The sequence below is a fragment of the Trachemys scripta genome, chromosome 7, assembly GCF_013100865.1.
Source record: "Trachemys scripta elegans isolate TJP31775 chromosome 7, CAS_Tse_1.0, whole genome shotgun sequence".
Lineage (NCBI taxonomy): Eukaryota > Metazoa > Chordata > Testudines > Emydidae > Trachemys > Trachemys scripta.
Genome location: NC_048304.1, coordinates 87,130,521 through 87,151,959, shown reverse-complemented (window position 1 = coordinate 87,151,959; position 21,439 = coordinate 87,130,521). Strand labels below are relative to the sequence as shown.

Below are 21,439 nucleotides of genomic sequence, written 5' to 3'. Positions count from 1 at the left end.
AATGTTGTTATTCTTATTTTATGAGTAAAGGGTAGAAGAACTGTACTTAGCCTGTGATGACTAAGGGCATCGAGAGAGGGTGGGGACAGGTGTTTTGCTTGATAGTCTGCCTGAGTCACAAGTACTATTTGACCTGCCCCTCTCCACTGTTTAAAGACAGAGCTGATTAGGCTCCATAGACAGTCTTTTGTTTTGTTAAGTAACCACTACAGCTGAAACACTGATAATCAGGTCTAAGTGCTTAGACCTGCTGTGGGACAGTATTTCTGTGGAAGAGATGGCCCAGCCTGCGCTAGCAGCGAGGTTCCCCCTCTGACAGCTCAGCTGAAATCACTGAGAGCTGGGTGTAACCTCAAGAGACCAACTTGTAAAGATCACAGTGGCAGGTGGCAGCAGAAGGTGGCGGCACAGGGCCATTGGCAACAGAGCGACGGAGTGAACTGTGTGACAACAAACAACAGTGGCCAGAACAAACAGTGAGCAGCTGGAGGAACAAGCAAGATGCCTTCTTGCCCACCACCTAGGAGGTGAACTCATGTGAAAGAGCCTCTGAACTCTGAGTCTCCACTGACCAATGACAACATCGGGGAGCGTGGTGCGGTGGAGGGAAAAGTGAGGGGCACGTTAAATAAACATTTGTTTGTTGGACTACGTTTTAATGACTTTGCTCCTGAATGCTAGATTTGTGACTGGGAATGGAAGCTTATATAAATACATTTCCTAGTAGGCTAAGATTTTTAAAATGCATTATTTGCCAAGGTTAACTCACATTGTTGCTATCTTGAGGTCATTATGTTGGGGAGTTTCTGTACTAAACATTTTTATTATTATAATTAATTTTTATATTAGAATGGCCATACTGGGTCAGACCAATGGTCTATATAGCCCAGTATCCTGTCTTCCAATAGTGGTCAAGGCCAGGTGCTTCAGAGGGAATGAACAGAACAGGTAATCAAGTGATCCATCCCGTTGCCCATTCCCAGCTTCTGGCAAACAGGCTAGGGACACTCAGAGCATGGTGTTGCATCCCTCCCCATCCTGGCTAATAGCCACTAATGGACCTATTCTCCAGGAATTTAATCTAGTTCTTTTTTCAATCCTGTTATAGTTTTGGTCTTCACAGCATCCCCTGGCAAAGAGTTCCACGGGTTTACTTAATGTTGTGTGAAGAAGTACTTCCTTTTTTTTTTTTCCTTTTTAAACCTGTTGCCTATTAATTTCATTAGGTGACTGCTAGTTCTTGTGTTTTGTGAAGGATTAAATAACATTTCCTGATTCAATTTCTTTACACCACTCAAGATTTTTTAGACTTCTATCATATCCCCTCTTAGTCTCTTTTCTAAGCTGAAAATTCCCAGTTGGACTTAACTATCTTGAATAGTTTTGTATCATCTGCAAATTTTGCCACCTCACTGTTTACCCATTTTTCCAGATCATTTATGAATATGTTGAACAGTAATGGTCCCAGTACCGACCCTTCAGGGATACCACTATTTATCTCTCTCCATTCTGAAAACTGATAATTTATTCCTACCCTTTGTTTCCCCATCTTTTAACCAGTTACTGATCGATGAGAGAACTTTCCCTCTTATCCCAGGATGGCTTACTTTTCAAAAGTCAATTTAAATTAAATATTTTTTTTTAAAAAATTGTTTTAGAAATCTAGAACTGTTATATGTTTTGGTGTAATTTGCATTATCCTTATGTTAAATTTGCATTATCCTAACAAAACATTTAATTTATTCATCTCTCTTTTATACGTTACAGGTCAAAGTGAAAGAGACAAAACACAACGCAACAATTTTTCCACTCAAAGGCCTCAAAAACCAAGGTGAAGAACATTAAGAACATGTCATTTGAAAGTTCAAGTGGTGTATCTACATCCAACCATCCCAAAGCACAAATACAGCTACCTACTGAAGAAACAAACAGTGTCTCCAAAACCTAAAGGCAGTTCCCAATGTTTGTCAAAGTGTTCCCATTTACTGAAGTTACAAAAGATGGCTACTGGTGCACCTCTTGCAAAAAAGCTTACGAAGAAGGAAAGCTTTCCAATGCTATAATTGGTAAAAGTGGAGGAACTTGGTTTGTCAGACCGATCAACAAAGCCAATGTTGACAAACTATGTGAAAAGGCTGCAAAACATCATGCCTCTGGAGTGCATCAACATGCAGAAAACCTTATAAGTCCACTTTCAAAGCCAATTTTAGAAGTACTTAATGAGGCTGTTAAGAATACTGGAGACACAACACAGTTCATGCGAACATACATGGCTGTGGCATCATACTTTCTATTTAAGCAAGAGATACCACACTCTACAAACTGAAGGCCAATGTTAAGTGCATTTTCACTTGTTCATCCTGCAGTTGAACACTGTTTCCGAACAAGACTGGCAAATGCTCACTATCTTTCTGCAGGAAACTCAACTGACTGGCTAGAAGCATGTGATGCAACAGTGAAAGACTCAAAAGTTGAAAAAGTGAAGAACTCTCTCACCAGATTCAAAAAATTTGCATACATGTCTGATGAACGTACCAATGCAAATGGGCATCAAGTATTAAGTCATTATGTATGTTATCTTGATGTCAGTGGCAGGCCAGTAGATGCATTTCTAGATGTTCAAGTTACAGAAGACACATCGGCTGCATCTGTGACAACCCATATCTTAGAAGGGTTAAATGCTTGTCAATTGGACCCAGATGGCTGCTTGTGCGTTTGATGGAGCTGCAAACTTTTCTGGAAGACATGGTGAAGTACAAGCTTTTCTCGGAGAAAAGTGTAATTCTAATCTCTCCTATACACACACTGTAGAGGCCATCTCCAGACATTTAAAAAAGCTATAAATTTAATGTCTTCATTATATATTTTTTTTCCAGCAAGAGTCCAAAAAGACTGAATATCTTGGAAAATATAGAAGATATACTGGGACTGAAGTTCAAATTAGTCCAACCTGGGAAAACCCACTGGCTCTCACAAGCGATCCTTGGCTGTTGTCTTAAAATTACTCCAGCGATTATTACTGGCTTTGGAAAGCATCTACCAAGATGGGATGGATCTAAGTAGTGAGGCTGGTGGATTACTTTTGCTACTACATTCAGAGAAGACTATTGCCATTCTCTCTCTTGTAAGTCTACTGTTGAAACCACTTGGGTCATTAAACAATGCCATCCAGGCATCTGCTACAACAGTAGTAGACCTTTGTCCAGCAATAGAAGCTACATTTGAATCAATCAGAGAACTATCCATTGAAAAAGTACCGGAAGAAGCAAAGACTTCAGTCCAGAAGTCGACTAAAAGATTCAATATAAATGTCTTCATAAGCGAAGAGGACAAGAAGTGTTTGTTAAGACAACTGAAAAAGTACACAGACTGGATTCTTAAAAATCTACAACAGCAACTTCTAGATTCTACTCAACCTCTACGTAGCTTTTGCAGATCCCTGTCCTATAAAACACCGACAGGTGAGTGGAGTGAGGCACTACCAGCAATGGGGCTGCCATGTGCTCAGGATAGAATAGATAATTTGAACACAGAGTGGAATTTCATAGGATGAATGAATGAAGATTTAACTTCAACTTCTTTTTTTTATCATCACTAGTGGCTCAACTCGATCTTTGTGCTATGTTTCCTAGGATGAAAGTAGTAGGAATTCAACTCTTGCTACTCCAAGTCACAACAGCTGCAGTTGAGCGTTCTTTTTCATCATTGAATAGAATGTTGTGTTCTGAAAGAAGTCACCTTCTGCCTGATAATGTGAATGAACTATTGAGCATATCAATTGAAGGAATGGACACATGAGAAGCCATCAAAGATGAATGCATTGCATTCAAGAAGTTCATTAACAGAGTTGTGCAAAATTATAATAAGAAACCAAGAAGGATGTAGATGTAGTGCTTCATAGAAGGCTTGAGTAGCCAACTTTAATTTGCGATGATTTTAAAACATGAGTTAAATCTAATAAAATGGTCATGAAACATTTTTTAGTTTTTACTATGGTGCCATACAGCCCACCTGACGGTCTCACTCCTCATCAGCCACGACCCCGCCCCCTGTAAATTCGAACACCCTCCCCCCCATTTCAAATCCTGGGGAAAACACTGAACAGCTGCTATATTATCGGTCATTTTCAGACAACTGCCAACAAAAATGAAATCCTTCGATTTCAGGAAAGCCAGACGATTTGATTTGGAGAAACAGGGAACAGAACACACCAGGTGGTATATTAATAGACAAATTAAGATGAAGGTGGCATTCAAGTCACTGTATCTGGACATGCCTCCCCTACTTCCTCCCTCTCCATTGTCTGTTCTTGCTCTCTTATAGTGACTCTGCCAACACAAACAAAAGAATGTATTCTATCTAGAACACCATCCACTCTCTACTTTTAGCTTGATAGTTGGAGACTAGTAATACATGCTTTTCCTTTTCAATTAGTGCTTCTTCCAGGGTTTCTCCCAAATAGCTTGCTCCCCCAAATCTTGGTCAATACCGGGATTTGTTAAGCAGGTGAATCCTCTTCCTGGGGTTCTTAATTAAAACCCCACTAGTAGCCATGGAATGCCCTGAAAGAGCAACTCCATCCATGGTGGCATCACAAAGAAGTGATGCTACTCAGGATCTCTTTTTGTCCTTAGTTTTGTCCTCAAGCTTCTTTCATGTGGGTTTATGGAACTAGACAGACAAACAAATCCTGCATGATGGAAATTAATACTTTAAAGTTTTTCCTCAGATATCTGAATGTTTCCATCCCCTGGATTTTCAAGGAAGAATTGAGAGTTTGGGTGGTGATGGCACATCTCATATCAGGGTCTAGGAACTTGCCCAGCAGAGATTATCCTTTGGTATTATATCATTCTTCAAGACACCTGGATTCAGCCTCCTATACTTGCTGGGGAATTACTACTTAGCCTGGATTACGTCCTTCATAGCCATTGTGAAACTTGAGGGAAATATTTACATTTAGGTTTAGATGGCTCCTGCTGAGCGTCTTGTAACTCAAGAGTTGTTGTGATTTTGTTTAATATAGTCTCATAATGTCAATTATCAAGTTACACTAATACGTAAATATTGTTTTCACTTCCAGTGTGTTGTTTATTGCAGTCAATTTTGTATCAACACACACAATCCCAAAACAGAAAATACGGAGTACCACCTTGGACACTTCTGGTATTTTCCCACTGGAAACAAAGGATTCCCGCCTTACGTAAATCCTACTTAAGGTTAGGAAGTGAGTCAATCAAGGCTCTTCTCTATTGCCTCCCTGCCCAAGAAGGAAGACTGCTGAAAGCACCTGAAGAAACAAAGGAACTAAGCTGGGGAAAAGTAAGGACTGAGTCCAGGCTGAGACAGGGGTCTAGCCTGTGAAGAGAAATAACTGAAACTCTAAGCTGCAGAAACTCTGTACCCTGCCTAAAACAACATTTAGGGTGAGAAATTACTATTTGTAACGGGTTTCTTTAGTAAATTAAGCTTAGGTTGCGTGTTTTGTTTTATTTGCTCAGTAATCTGCTTTGTTCTGTTTGCTATCCCTTATAATCACTTAAAATTTACCTTTTGTAGTCAATAAACTTATTTTTTATTTCAAAATGCAGTTTTATTTCAAAACCCACATCTTGGGGCAAAAAGCTGTGCATATATCCCTCCACATTCAATTTTTATGAGCTTATGCTGTACAGATCTCTCTATACAGTGCAAGACAATATAATTTGGGGTTTACGCTCCAGAGGGTGTGTGCTCAGGAGAGCTGGGCATTCCCCTAGCTCAGCCCTTCCACAGAGAGCTAATCGCAGACTTTGTGTGATTCCGCAGCTGGGTGTGTTGCTACCTCGGTGTGTGCTGGACTGGGGCTCGAGAGCCTGATATAGCAGCACGGGGGAGGGGGGCGGGCGCGAAATCCAGGTGGTGGGCTCAGTGGGACCCTAGCACATCAGGTGGTACCCCAGAAAGGGGTGCACTACAGGGTTTCTTGAACCCTCTCCTGAAATTTATGGTATTGGCCACTTTGAAAAACAGGATACTGGACTAGATGGACTAATGGTTTGATCCCATATGAAGATTTCCAAGTTCTCTTGTCCAATTTGCTCCAACCTATGCATGTTAGTAGGATTGGAGCAACTAACTGAGGTAGAGAGAAGAAGATGAAAAGGAAGTCCTCCAGGGAAAGCCCTAGACATAGCAAAACTTTGGTCAGGAGACAAACATCAGCCTATGTTTGATACACTTATCTGAGGTACCAATAAAGCAAACCCAAGAAGGCAATAAATTTGGACTGTACATAAATTTCACCATAGTCCATTCAGAACAGATTGGGAATTTCACCGAGTTAGAAGGGAAGTTTTGTTTGTTTGTTTGTTAATACAGTGGAGAATGGAATTATTATCTCAACAATGAACCAAAACTGGAGGGATGGGCCATATACACTACATTTCTAAACATAGGATTTTGAGACATTATATAGAAACTGAGGTGGAATAAGAAGCTGAAGTACACATAGTGGTTTTGCAATAGAGAAAATAGGTGTGTGTGGTGGTAAGTTTTTTTGCTTGTTTTTCAAGTGTTATATGTGGAATGGTTGCCCATGGAACAGGTACATGATCCCAAAGCCCTATCTGGACAGTGCATCTGGGACTCAAAGAGCAGAAACTCTACTAACAGCAAGATCCAGGCAACACACAAATGTCCTGACAATTCTGACAATGCAACGTCACTCAAACCTGCAACACTGGGAAAGCAGGATTTGAATCTAAGTCTCTACATTGTACATGGATGGTGCATTACTTACGACTTAAACCTGGACACTGCACTGTAACTTTTTCAGGCAGTGATGGGTAGGGAACGTTAAGTGAATCAGACAACATTCCCCCTTCAAGAAGACAGGCCACTTCCTTACTGAAGAACTCTTACCTTGTTGTAGAACTCTTGTTCTCTGGGACCCCGAGGCGGTGGCTGCAATTGCTTCAAGACTGTGCCATCTGGATGCTGCAGTATACCTAGAAAAACAAACAGTTCATTTATAGTTTAATTCTAAAGAAGGCAACCATCCGGTCTTTTAAAGCTAGTAAATATTAAATAAGAGGTAGCCCAACTGCTCAGTGTAAACTACTCCTACTGTTCTTTACAAAGAACAGCGGAAACTAGCAAACACGGTCCCAAACACCAAGCCCTTAGCAGGGATTAGGGAAAAGGAGAGGAGAAGAGTTCTTGTAGAAAGTATGTTAAGTTACATTATTTTTATAGGAAAAAAATTGAAATCTTAACTCTACACAAGTAGGGATGGAAGATCTTTCTGCCTCTTTCCTTCCACAACTCCCAGTGCAAGTGATTTTATAGTACTGTACTGGAAGGAAAGAGGCAGAAAGATCTGGTCAGAAGAAAAAGGTCCAGTGAGAAGAAGCTTGAGAAAAAGGGTCTGGAAGACGAGGGAAAAGTTGAGGTTGTACTGCACTGACTGCACTAAATTGCACTAGTGCTGATATGCTGAGGGTAGTAATGTCTTATTTCTTTTCATTTCCTTTCTTATGAAGTTTTGTTAGGTATATTGTGTGTGTAGAAACTTTAAGTAATACACTACGTAGTGTTCAGGCATTAATCGTAAAAAATTACTCTTTAAAAAAAAAAAAAAAGTCACTTTGTAAACAGTATGCCAGGAGTACTGGTCCTTTTATAGACAAAATATTTCTGAAACCAAATAGTTTTATTGTTCCTGTCACTTTTACAGGAATCTACTGATCCCATAGTTCTGCACAGGAAAATCTAAAGACAATGATTATTGTGCGACCATGTGGAATGCGACCAGATTGGGCCCTTTATGGCAGTACAAGAAGTATTTGCTCACTGTAATGAGAGTTTCAAGAACATGTTTGTTCCACTATCTATAAAGTTTTCACTAAAGGCATTCTAGCTTGTACAATATATTTTGCCATACCCTGATACTTGTAAGCATATCAGCTAAACAGCTTAAAAAAAAAAAAACAATTATAAACTAAAGCAGAAATTACATTCAATTATGGGACATTTTGATAACCATATAGGACTAATAAGAATGCATTGTTATATATTTGCTAATCAAAATAGTTTTCAAATTTATAAATGGATTTTTGTTTTATGACAAATAAGACATCAACATTTTGTACTAATTATTGTTATGCAACTGGCAGCCACGCTAAAAGCTACAAATCCTGCAATAGGAATAATGTTGAAAACAGACAGACAATCTGATGAATCCCTTTCAAGTTCTATTTTAACCCTCTCACCTTTACTAATCAAAAGAAATCGAACTTCATTTTTTCCATTATCTGAATAGGGTCTTAACAAGTTAACAGTCTTAAATTTCTGACCCTATGATTTCTGAGCTAAATCCCAAACACCTACTTTGTCACGAACACAAGAAAACAAGAGCACACTTTAGATCAAAGAGATTTGTTACAGCAATACATACTGATGCATCATGCTGGAATGACGTATTCACAAATATAATTGTTTATCCCAACTCCCTCTAAAACTTTATAAATCAAATATTTTCCTCTCAAAAGCCTTAAACTTTTCCATAATTTCTACCTATTTTTAGCAATTTAGGGGGTTTTTTGGTTCTATTTTGCCAAGGAGCATTACAGGACTGTGGCTAGACAAGTTAGTTAAAATACTGGTTAAAAAAAAAAAAAAAAAAAACACCTACATCAGCAGTGTATGTCTCTCTCTTGAATTCTGTGTTCCAAACAAATTCCAAAACCTGCTAAAGGATAACAGTACCCTACCCACAGGACAAGAAGTCGAGGACCTGGTGAATCATTACCATTTTATACGGGCCTCAGCCATTGGCATGTTACTCCAAAAAAAATGGCTCCTTCCTTCCCATTGCCCATACAGATCTCCTTGGTTTTCTGACACTCTCTGTTGGATGGAGAGAGATGAGCAGAAACTTAAGTGCAGAGGGCAGAAAACAAAGGCTGATTCAGACAGAGTGAAACACAGCCTCAGCATAGGCTTTGAGGAATTTTTATTACAGGTCAAGAGAACCTTCCTATCAGCCTCCATTAAGGTGGCCAAATCCCACCCCAAGAAGCTATCCAGAGTGGTAAATCATTTTATTCAATGGGCTGGTCTATACTAACGCTCTAAGTCACACTAGTAACTGAAGTTGACATAACTTAAGTTGACTTACAGCGGTGTCTACACCGCACTGTGTTGACAGGAGACACTCTCCCATCAACATAGCTTCCACCTCTCAGGAAGGTGGAGTACAGACGTCGATGGGAGAGCACTCTGCCACTGACTTAGCGTGTCTTCACCAGACCTGCTAAATCGACATTGCTGCATTGATCGCAACGGTGCCGATTTAGCTGGTAGTGTAGACATGGCCTGAGTGTCTACAACTGCATCAAAGAGCTATCATCCTATTTTACTGAAAAGATCATGCACATTCAGGATGCCTTCTCAAACATGGATCCACTATGCCTGCATCCCCCAACCAACAGCCCACTTGCATTCCCTGAGTTGAATGTATTCACTCATCGAGTGGTTCCAGACACCTGAAAGAAGACCCAACCCAAGACATAAATCCAACCCAGGCCTTTCTTGTCTTATGAAAGAAAAAGAGAAATAAATAACAAGCGCTACACCTGACCAAAATAGACAGTGCCCCATTCAAAAAAGGAAACTTCCCTTTTTCTTTCAAACACGTAATTGTCCAACCAACAATAAAGAAACCCACCCTAGATACTTCAGTCCTAGCCAACTATCACACACTGTCAAACCTGTCATTCCTGAGCAAGCTAACCAAAGGCCAACTACAAGCTAATCTAACTGAAGTCAACATTCTAGACCCAGCACAACTGGGTTGTAAGCCAGGACACAAAACTACGGGCTTCTCCCATCGGTGTAGTTAATCCACCTCCTCAAGAGGAAGAAGCAGCTCTCCCATTGACATAGTATTGTCTACACGGCGGAATTAGGTCAGTAAAACTATGTTGCTCTGGGATGGTTAATTTTCATACCACTGAGGAATATTTATATACCAGTATAGGTTTGTAGTGTAGACTTGGCCTAAAACTGCTTTAGTGACACTGACTGATGTTCTCCTGCTGTCAATGGATAGAATACAGACATCCATTCTTATCCTCCTGACCTCTGTGCGGCATTTGACCCTGTTGATCATGAGATACTGTGGTCTCATCTGAGAGAGGAGGCAGGAGTCCAGTGTTAATGCAGTATACTGGTTTGAGAGACAAGGTGGATGAGGTTATATTGTTTAATGGTTTGAGTAACGCCTGGAGGGATATACCCAAACAATAGTGATGGGAAATTCCATCTCCACCACTAGACCCCTCACTTATGCAGTTCCACAAGGATCCTTTTCAACATCTACATACAACCACAAACTAGGTGAGCTGGTCAGATAACGTGGACTCACATGCTAGTGATATGCAGATGACACACAGCTCTACCTATCCTTCACCACATATGACCATGCCGCCACCACCACCAGGCCCGGGTGCCTGGATGAGATCAACTAGCTAAAGCTGAACCCAAGCAAAACAGAAGCGATTCTGGTGGGGAGGGGAAAGTATTTCGAGGAGTTCACAGCCTGGGTGCAGTCTCCAGCGATTCAAGGTTCACATCCAAAAATTGCTCAATTCCATCTAGGAGTACCCTTAGATTCATTACTGATGTCCCGCTCTCACATCACAACAGCCACGAGTAATACTTTCTACCATTTCAGGTTGGCTAGGAGTCTCCATCCCATCGTGGCAGACGAAGACCTGGCCTCACTTATTCACGCCTTAGTCATCACTCAGCTGGACTACAGCAATGCAATATAGCTGGGTATAAAACCTTCAGCACTTAGCAAACGCCAACTAGTACAAAACAATGCAGTGTCTCCCCTCAGCAACACAGGCTACATACCTGTCCTATGCTCTCTACACTACCTTCTCATAGAATTATGGATCAAGTTTAAGGTCTCGGTCCTTATCTTCAAAGCGCTCCATATCCTGGGCCCAGGATACCTAAAAGGCTGTTTAAAGCTCCAGGAAAGAGACTGGCCAACAATTTTGCACCTCTTCTTCTTTCATATGGCTTAAAAACATAAATATCAAAGTTTAGGTTGGCAATCCAATCCAGGTGATGTGGAGTAGATGGCAGAGATAGTACCAGGATAAGATCATGTAGGACACTGGTTCAAGCGTGCCATAATCTGACGTCCGTTTCCACAGTCACAAGTAGGATCATGGCTCAGTCTCCATGTACAGAGGAAGTAGACATCTGCCACATGATATACATATGCAGTTCAAAGTGGACCATATTTTCCATGGGAGTGAAAAGCCACTGGTTTCCCCAGTTGGATCCTAGATGAGATGATTGTTTGGGAGATTGGTGTCCTTCCACCTTGCTCATCATTAATCTTTGACAGCAAAAGATTTGGCTTGGAGTGCAAGAGCTTGAAGACTCAGCATTTTGCTGTCAAAGATTAATGATGAGCAAGGTGGAAGGACACCAATCTCCCGAACAAACATCTCATCTAGGATCCAACTGGGGAATCCAGTGGATTGAATTGGGATTGAACTGGAAATCTCAGTATGTTATTTAAGTCTTCATATATTGGAAGATCCTTGTTCCTTCAAACATGATGGGACTCCAGAAGGATTCCCATGTTGTGACAAATTTGGGTTGGGTTGATGTGTACCAGTACAGGAAGCCATGGTTATGGAATTGATTATACTGTGTCCATTGTGATCCACATGGTGATGTTGAGTGTTGACAAGTGATTTGAGAGCGCCATCAATCTGGACAGATGAGCAGTATTCTGCAGTAGAGCAGACAAGGGCTAGTGAAGAGGCCCATAGAGTTTTTGCATCCACTTCCCCAATCATTCCTGAGTTTCTAAATGAGATTTACATGCACCTTTACTTTGTCGTGGGTATTTTTCAGGTACTGGTGGTATGTGATAATTCAGTCAAATGTCACTCCAAGATAAGACATGATCCCACCCTGAATTATCTGCTGGCCACAGAAGTCCACATGCAATTTCATCCTAGCCTCTTGACTGTTTAGATGAAACGCTGACACGACACTCTTAATGGGTTTTGGTTTTAGCTGCCAATATAAGAAATATTCTTCAATGCTTTTAAGGTCCTTGGTTAGGACTTGTTCTACAGTAGGTAAATCCTGTGCCTGTGTAGTCAGAGCAAAGACAGATTTCCATTACAATGTTTGGGGAAGGTCACTGGTGTACATATTAAATGAGATCGGTGCTAGGACTGAACCCCGTGATAAGCAATTGTTGAGAGTGCATAACCTGCTGACCTAGTCACCAAGGAAAATGAAAAACCTGCGATTGGTCAGAACTTCTCGGAAGAAGTTTATCATTGTATAGCATGGGATAATTTTGCTGGCTTTCAGAAGACTTTTCACCCATATGGTGTCACAGGCAACAGATCAGTCTAAGAAAGCTGCCCAAATCTGAGTTTTCGCTGGACTCTCACCTCAGTGTGTGTTGTTCAAGACTCATACTTGGTCGGTTCAGCTGTGGCCTGGTCAGAAACCTACTTGTTCATTAAATAACATTGCTTCTACAAGCAGCATTCGCTCCTTTAGCACAATGGAACTCTTGAACAACAAGAGTAAATCTCATCAGCGCAAGAGACAACCTTCTCGAGAGGTGGACCACGACTGTGGCATGAACTCCCCCAGGAACTAAGAACTACTACAAACCTCACCACTTTCCATTCTAAGTATATTTAACAAAACAGCCAACAAAACATAACATCCACTCACTTCTCCCTCTGAGGAGAGGATGAGAGAAAACACACCACACACAGATACAATGGTGAACAGCATGGTGTAAAAACCTATATAGAATAGAATAGCATATAAACAAGAACAAAGCTACTCTCCTTTTTATAGGGTTACTGATAATATGTTATTTTTCAAAGCTAGTCAACTCCAGCTAAGAGTTAAGCCAGACAAAAATAATTCTATTTTCATTTAGTGGAGAGTACGTTCAGGTTTCAGCAAGTTATGAACACACAAATGGAGGATAGGGGTTATGCTTGAAAAAGTTTCCATGCTATTTAACTTAACTATAACAAGAGCCAACAAATGCCCATAACAAAAACTAATAGGCAACGTAGGTTTTAAAAGGCTTAGTCACTTTTTCCTGCATATGCGTTATTTTGCTAAGATCAGCCTTATGGCTTAGCTGATAGCAATGTTGCAAAGTAACAGTGTAAGAAATTAACTGAATCTCTCAGCTCAGTCATCTTATATTAACTTAAATTAATTGTTTTGGCACATAGTCAAGAGATACGGGTTGGGCAGAAGACGGGGGAAAAAAGGGAGAGATTCAAAGTGACTACTGCTCACCAAGAGCTTGCACTGCTTGCATTAAACTGTCCTCATCACAAGGACAGGGCAGGACAACATTGTGCCTTTAAGGAGATTTCTATCCCTCCACTACTAAATTTTTGTTAATAGAGAACAGAAACTGAAGAGTGTCATTCTGACCAAAAAGAAAAATTCCACTTTGGGCTGACAAGCTTCTTTCTAGGATTTATTCATTCTAACTTTTCAGATAAATTCTTCTATACAAAACAGAAGAAAATATAGAGTGGCAGTTATCAGCCATACCAATATGCTGTTGGTTTAAAAAAAGTGTACCTAGAATCAGTACTGACTCTGACATTTAGCCTTTCAAAGTTTATGAGACATGGTAAACAAACAAACAAAGCAGGGTGGCCCCTGACATCTCAGGGGATGGTAGAATTCTTATGGCTACTAAAATTGGTGATTTGAAGAGCAGCCAGCCAGCCTGTGGTGAGAAGCATCTAAGTTTGTAAGGGCACTGAAAGTGTTAAGATCAGCTTAGAATGTGTTCTGCTTTTATTTCATGTGACCAAATCTGACTTGTTATGCTTTGACTTATAACCACTTAAAATTCATCTTTGTAGTTAATAAATATGTTTGTTTATTCTACCTGAAGCAATGCGTTTGGTTTGAAGCATGTCCAAGACTCCCCTTGGGATAACAAGCCTGGTACATGTCAATTTAACAAAGAAATTGATAAACTCATATAAGCTTGCAGTGTCCAGAGGGCATAACTGGACACTGCAAGATGGAGGTTCCTAGGGTTGTGTCTGGGACCGGAGATATTGGCTAGCGTCATTTGGTTGCACAATCCGAAGAGCAGCTTACATGCCAGAGGGTGTGCGTGAATAGCACAGGAATGGGGGTTCTCACAGCAGATGAGGGTAAAGTTGGCTCCCCGAGTCAAGGATTGAAATGACCTAGCAGATCACAGGTCCAGATAACACCAGAGGGGAACATCACAATGGGTTTGGTATAGTTTAGTTTCATGCACAATAAAGATCTACATCTCAATGCATTTATAAACAATTAGTAAAGCAGGTTGGCAGTCAAAAAGCTGACTTCCACCAATAGAAAACACAATGGAACTTTCTCTCTGTGTGTGCACCTTTACGCATGCTCAGATGACCAAAACAAGAAAGTTACTTTATTTGGTTATTGCACAAATATTCTCACTTTACATCCAATACATACCCTTGATGGGATTATAAATAAACCAATTTTTCACATAAATAGTCTGAACATTTATTTTAGAAGACACCCCCTTTTGCTTATTTCTTAAGTTGAAAAACAAAGACATGATCCTTTGAGATTCTTTCAAAGTACTTTACAAATATAAGCCAAGAACATGGCCCACTATCACTTCTGGAAATAGGGGGACAAATTCTTTTCCCACTTTGAAACTTGTCAACAGATTAGTCCCATCAATCTGCCATGAATAAGGAAGACAAACAGATGTCTACAAACATTCTTCAAACTATAATCTCCCTGGACTCCAACAAGGAAGCTTGAGGACTACATTTTCATCCTGACTGGTAGATCACTAATATGTTCCCTCTGATATCAAGTAATCATTCATCCCCTTACACTCAAACAAATGCCAGATGTTTTTATTGCCAGATGTTACGGAAAACAATCATCATATGCGCTGGATCATGGAGCATACTTTTTCTTACCATCTAAAACATTTTTAGTAGGGACAATTTTAGATGTATTGACCTTGTGAGTCTAATGCTCACTGCACCCATGGAAAAGAAAGACTCATGCTGATAAGCTGCAAAATATATAAGTTAAATGTTATATTTACAGTCATAATGCCATTACAGTTTGTTCATAACTTTGTGCTCACTACCAGATAAGACTTGCCAACCACTCCCATCTATCATACAGAAAGTGTTCAATAAAAAAAGATCACGCCCCTAATTTTCCCTTTAAACATACACACACAAGTCAGAAAACAGTTATAAAATATTCTCTGTGTTCTTTACAAGTATGGACATTATTAATACTTGACACTAATAAACGCTAGGTTCCTCAATACTTTTATGGACTTGGGCTAAGTGTTTCCTCTGAAAGAGGAGGGACAGGTATTCAGAGGACAAGAAGAAATTATGAATATTTTAAACTGGAGTAGAACCATACCACATAATGTTGCAGTTACTTATGCAATGTTATTTAGAAAGACCGTGGTCAAGATATTAGACATGGACTTTCTGTATTGGTGTGTCTAATGGGTAAGATTTGTGGTCCAGATGTTGTTTACTTATCAAACATAAATTTGTGGGCTGCTTGTATATGTAGATATGAGGGGAAAAAAATTTTAATAGTTATCAAATTTTTCTCTAGTAGCTACTGTTTTGTATGCTTGCATATTTTGGGGGAGGGACCCTGCAAAAACACACCAGCAAACTAAACCTTTCTATGATGGATAAGGTATTTAACTGTATTACAGAGAGGCTCAATGCAGAGAAACAGATTTTATTTAAATGAAACCTACTTTTAAGTGGACAGTCAAAACATCTTCAGTTGAACTAGCAATTTCCCTGAATAGATTAATATCTAGTTTATGAAACAGTTAACTGAAACTTTTTTTTTTGGTTCAACTAATATCTTTTTCTAACCAGCAACCTAAAACTTCAGTGCTGTAGTACTACACATACTTTTGGTGAATATTTTCCTCCCACAGTATCTCAGAAACCAGAAGGAGGACGACAATTAAAAAGAGGATATCAGAACATTAGGGATCCATTAAAATGCACATCCAGTCAAAAAAATGGGCATTTCCTCTTAGTTAATAGCTAAAAAAATTAATATCTGGAAGGCTCTGCAGTCACTTGTATTTCCATTTGTATAATCATGTACAACTGACATTTCCCACAGACCCTTTTGTACCTCCTGAGCTGGGTCTGTTAATATTACCTCAGTTGTATTGCCTAAGGCAGAACTTTTCCCAACATATCACTAAAAGGGTGACTTGCTTCAAGACACTTGTTTAAAGTAGGGTGATGAATGTGATTAAAACCTTGGTTGTTGAGATTTGACTGTTTCCTCTTTTACTCAGAGTATGGGTGCTTCTCCTCCTCCCCCCACAGATTTTTCCAAACGACAAAGATACTTTTTGCATGGTAACAAAACCTCTCTTTAGTCGTTCATAATGCATACCATCATTATATTCAGCTACACCTCGCTAAGAGTTATAAGGAAAACATCAGTCGTCCCAGTGAAACCTGCACTGGGAAACAATCTCCAACACTCAAGCTCTAGAGAAACCCAATGCAATCGCTCCTGTAATTTTGTACAGCCTCTAGTTAAAAACAATCTCTACTGAGAAACTGACATTTGTTGGCCCCTTAGGTGCTAATGCAGGTTTCACCCCCTTTCACACAACTTATTCCTTAGTAGGAATCCCTATATATGGCTAGGAAACAGATCCATACCCCACATAGGGTTCACACAGCCCAACAGGCAAAAGGGGAACACAGAGACCCCATACAGAGGAGGCTCAGATCACAGCAAAGCAAAGAACAGCACATCCACTCCCAAAGGAAATTAAAAGGAGGATTAAACGTAATGGGGCGAGGGAGGGACGGGCACCGGACCCAGGTTCAAATCACACCAGGGCATGGCGCAGGAGAGGAAACCAGACCCCACCTTCCAAGGAGAAGAAGGAAGCCAGTCAGGGCCCGGTGTGTTCCCCTCACCCCAGGGTCAGCTCCCCGACTAGGCAGGGGCGGGCTCCACGCCCTGCTCGCTGCCCTCGGCCGCACTCACCCCCTTTATCCTTGCCGTACATGTGCCCGGCCACTTGGTGGGAGAGCGGGACGCAGCCGTTCAGCAGCCCCTGCCTGCCCCCGCCTACCGCGACTGAGGGGCTGGACGGTTCGAGCGCGGAGCCCCGCAGCGGCTCGGCCTCCTCCCCGTCCCCAGCGCGGCGCTGCCCGCTGTCCGGACGCCCCGCAGGCGGCGCTCGGCGCGGGGGCTCGGTTGCCATGTCCCGGGCTCCGGGTCTGCGCCCTGCGGGCTTCACCAGCTGCCGGCTGCCGAGGGAGGAGTGGGGCGGGCCCGCGACCCCATCGCCCCGCGCACCGTTCGGGAGCCCGGCTCCCTCCCTCCGCGCTCGGAGAGCGACTGGCGGCGGCAGCACCGCGATACTTCCCTGCTCCGGCCCGGCTCCTCCTCCTCCAGCGCCTCCGCGCGGGGCTGGCCCTGCCCCCTGCGTGCAAGCTCCGGGGCAGGGAGCGGCGGCCGGAGCCTGTAATTGCTTCGCGTTGCCTGTCCCGAGGCTGTAGGGGACCCACGCGTTGAACCCTACGGACACAACGCAGCCTATTGCAGCCCTTCTCCAAGAGGGGCATTTTCTGCTGGTTCCTTCTCCTGGGAGGGGCCAGCTCCCTGGCGGCTCATAGGCTGGACGGACCCGGGTCCTGCTCGCTCCGAGCCAGGTGTTACCCAGCACCCATCTTCTGCAAAAGCTGTGCGAGCTTTCCGGATTGCAGAGAAAACCTCCCCCGGCGCCAAGGCGAGGGCTGCAGAGGTGGCATCCTGGAAACACACCTGAGCTGAGCTTTATGACCACGGGGCTTGTGCTCCCAAAGCATAAGAACATAAGAATGGCCCTACTGGGTCAGACCGAAGGTCCATCTAGCCCAGTATCCTGTCTTCCGACAGTAGCCAATTCCTGGTGCCCTAGAGGGAATGAACAGACCAGGTAATCATCAAGTGATCCATCCCGTCGCTCATTCCCAGCTTTTGGCAAACAGAGGCTAGGGACACCATTCCTGACCATCCTGGCTAATAACCATTGATGGACCTATCCTCCATGAATTTATCTAATTCTTTTTTGGACCCTATTATGGTCTTGGCCTTCACAACATTCTCTGGCAAGGAGTTCCACAGGTTGACTGTGCAATGTGTGAAGAAAAACTTCCTTTTATTTGTTTTAAACCTGCTTATTAATTTCATTTGGTGACCCCCTGGTTGTTGTGTTATGAGAAGTAATAAACAAGACTTCCTTATCTACTTTCTCTACACTGGTCATGATTTTATAGACCTCAATCATATTTCTCCTTATTCTTCTCTTTTCCAAGCTGAAAAGTCCCAGTCTTATTTATCTCTCCTCATATGGAAGCCGTTCCATACCCCTAATCATTTTTGTTGCCCTTTTCTGAACTTTTTCCAATTCCAATATATCTTTTTTGAGATGGAGCGACCACATCTGCATACAGTATTCAAGATGTGGGCATACCATGGATTTATATAGAGGCAACATGATATTTTCTGTCCTATTATCTATCCCTTTCTTAATTATTCCTAGCATTCTGTTTGCTTTTTTGACTGCTGCTGCATTTTGAGTGGATGTTTTCAGAGAACTATCAACAATGACTCCAAGATCTCTTTCTTGAGTGGTAACAGCTAATTTAGACCCCATCATTTTATATGTATAGCTGGGATTACGCTTTCTAATTCAACATTAAATTTCATCTGCCTTTGTGTTGCCCAGTCACCCAGTTTTGAGAGATCCTTTTGTAGCTCTTCACGGTCTGCCTGGGTCTTAACTATCTTTAGTAATTTTATAGCATCTGCAAATTTTGCCACCTCACTGTTTACCCCTTTTTCCTGATCATTTATGAATATATTGAATAGGACTGGTCCCAGAACAGACCCCTGGGGGACACCACTATTTACCTCTCTCCATTCTGAAAACTGACCATTTATATCTACCCTTTGTTTCCTATCTTTTAACCAGTTACCAATCCATGAGAGCACCTTCCCCCTTATCCAGTGGCAGCTTACTTTGCATAAGAGCCTTTGGTGAGGGACCTTGTCAAAGGCTTTCTGAAAATCTAAGTACACTATATCGACTGGATCCTCTTGGTCCACATCCTTGTTGACACCCTCAAGCACCCACAGAGCGTTGGCAGGATTAAAGCTTAGCGCTGTCACAAAAGCTTTCAAGCTTCCTCCAAACTAGGCAGTTTTAGATGGGTGAGGGAGAAGACAGCACCGGTGCTACCATTGGCTTCCAGGGGAGCCCAATGGTAAACACAGCTCTTGTGGAGAGGGGAAAGATCTATTTCTAATATGAATTTAAGTAAACCTGCTCCTCTACAGATTGAATTGAGTGTTGTAAAACTGGACTCAGGTTGCCACCTAAATTCAATGGTAGCTCACTGATGAGGTTTTTCTTCTCTCTAAAATTCCTTATGGTAGACAAAGTCTGCTATCTATTGTTTCTACATATAGACTGACTAAGGCCATGTCTTCAAGGGAAAGACTGCCACTACATCACTGTGATGCCTCAGTGTGTAGACCCTCACTTTCTTCTCTCCTCCCACAGGGGAATTATCAGCTCTTCCTGAAATGCTGTAATTACTGCAGTTTCTTTTCCCCATTTCTCTCCTTTTGTAAGATTTCTTCACACCTGCAATTGCAACCACCAGATCTGCACTTTGGCACAGCAGCTTACCTCGTTGTAATTAGATAAGTAATTAAGTCAGCTGTATTATGTCTCACATGACAATTGGCACCTCCCGGAGAAAAATATGCCACGTAACATCATGCTGAGGCATTGGTTCAGTAAGAGAGTAGAAAAGGCAGGAAGCCCAGGGGAATCTGAACCGTGCAAGAGACAGGGAGTTACTGCAAGGGATATAATACCTAGAGCATAGTGACAGTACCTTAGTCCAGTGAAAAGTAATGGTATATAGCAGCTCAGTTTAGAGTGACCAGACGGCAAGTGTGAAAAATCGGGACAGGGATGTGGGGGGGGGGGGAGAGTGGTAATGGGAGCCTATATAAGAAAAAGACCCAAAAATCGGGACTGTCCCTATAAAATCGGGACATCTGGTCACCCTAGCTCAGTTTGAACCTTGATTAAGATCTTTTTTTTTTTTTTTTTTTTTTTCTTTTTAGACCCCTAGTTAGTTAGTATAGAGAGTATAGCAATAAAAGTTCAGCGGGACCAATCCTAGACTGAAAAGACTGCTCATCTCCCCTGAAAAGGTTCATCCCTTCCCACTGTGCATCCAATCAATCTCCTGTGCTCAACTTCAAGATTTTGGGCGGCAGGATAGTTGTGAAAGTTAGCTGCTCCCTTCCTCCAAGCACAATAAAGCCATCTAGATTTCTTCCAGAGTATGCTGATAAGGAATTTTAAGACTAGGAACTAAGGCTGTCAATTAATCGCAGTTAATGCAAGCTATTAACCTAAAACTAATTAACTTGATTAAAAAAATTAATTGCACTGTTAAAAAATAATAGAATACCAATTGAAATGTATTATAAATATTTTTGGATATTTTTCTATATTTTCAAATATATTGATTTCAATTACAACAATACAAAAGTGTACAGTTCTCACTTTAGATTATTATTTTGATTACAAATGTTTGCAGTGTAAAAAAGAAACAAAATAAATAATATTTTTCAATTCACCTCATGCAAGTACTGTAGTGCAATCTCTGTATCATGGAATTGCAACTTTCAAATGTAGATTTTTTTGTTGTTGTTACATAACTGCATTCAAAAACAGAACAATGTAAAACTGTAGAGCAGTGGTCCCCAATGCGGTGCCCGCGGGTGCCATGCCGCCCTCCGGGGTATTTATGTGCACCTGCCTAGTGCCCAGCAGGGGAGAGAAGCCACGGCCCTGCACCTGACGGGGACAGAGAACTCAGGCTGCGGGCATGGTGTTCTGTTCCCGGCAGGCGCGGGGCCCGCCTAGTGCCCAGCAGGGGAGAGAAGCTGCGGCCCCGCGCCTGCCGGGGACAGAGAACTCCGGGGCTGCAGGTGCCAGTGTTCTCTGTCCCTGGCAGGCATGGGGCCCGCCTAGTGCCCAGCAGGGGAGAGAAGCCGGGCACTGGTGTTCTCTGTCCTCGCGGCTTCTTTCCGGCTTCTCTCTGGATTCATATATTATGTAATATGATGTTTTTCTTATTATTTAATGTACAAATACAAAATAAGCCTTGAAAAATTGTTGGCGCCCGCCACACTCTTCTGAAAACATGAATGTGCTACTGGCCACAAAAAGATTGGGGACCACTGCTGTAGAGCCTATAGGTCCACTCAGTCCTACTACTTG

At 41.8% G+C, this 21,439-nt stretch overlaps 1 protein-coding gene across 2 annotated transcripts in view; it reads right to left on the bottom strand.

Moving 5' to 3' along the window:
* IPMK (inositol polyphosphate multikinase) overlaps positions 1-17,745 on the bottom strand; it is an 80,102-nt gene extending 62,357 nt beyond the window's left edge. The window contains exons 1-2 of one of the 2 annotated variants that reach the window (XM_034775270.1): positions 17,219-17,745; positions 6,904-6,989 (exon numbers count right to left, since the gene is read on the bottom strand). In XM_034775270.1, coding sequence (XP_034631161.1) covers positions 6,904-6,989; positions 17,219-17,714 — 582 coding nt within the window. In that variant the 5' untranslated portion in view covers positions 17,715-17,745. Of the gene's footprint in view, positions 1-6,903; positions 6,990-17,130 lie in introns of both variants that reach the window. The other variant, XM_034775271.1, reaches the window with a different exon arrangement.
* Between the last annotated feature and the right edge of the window lie 3,694 nt (positions 17,746-21,439).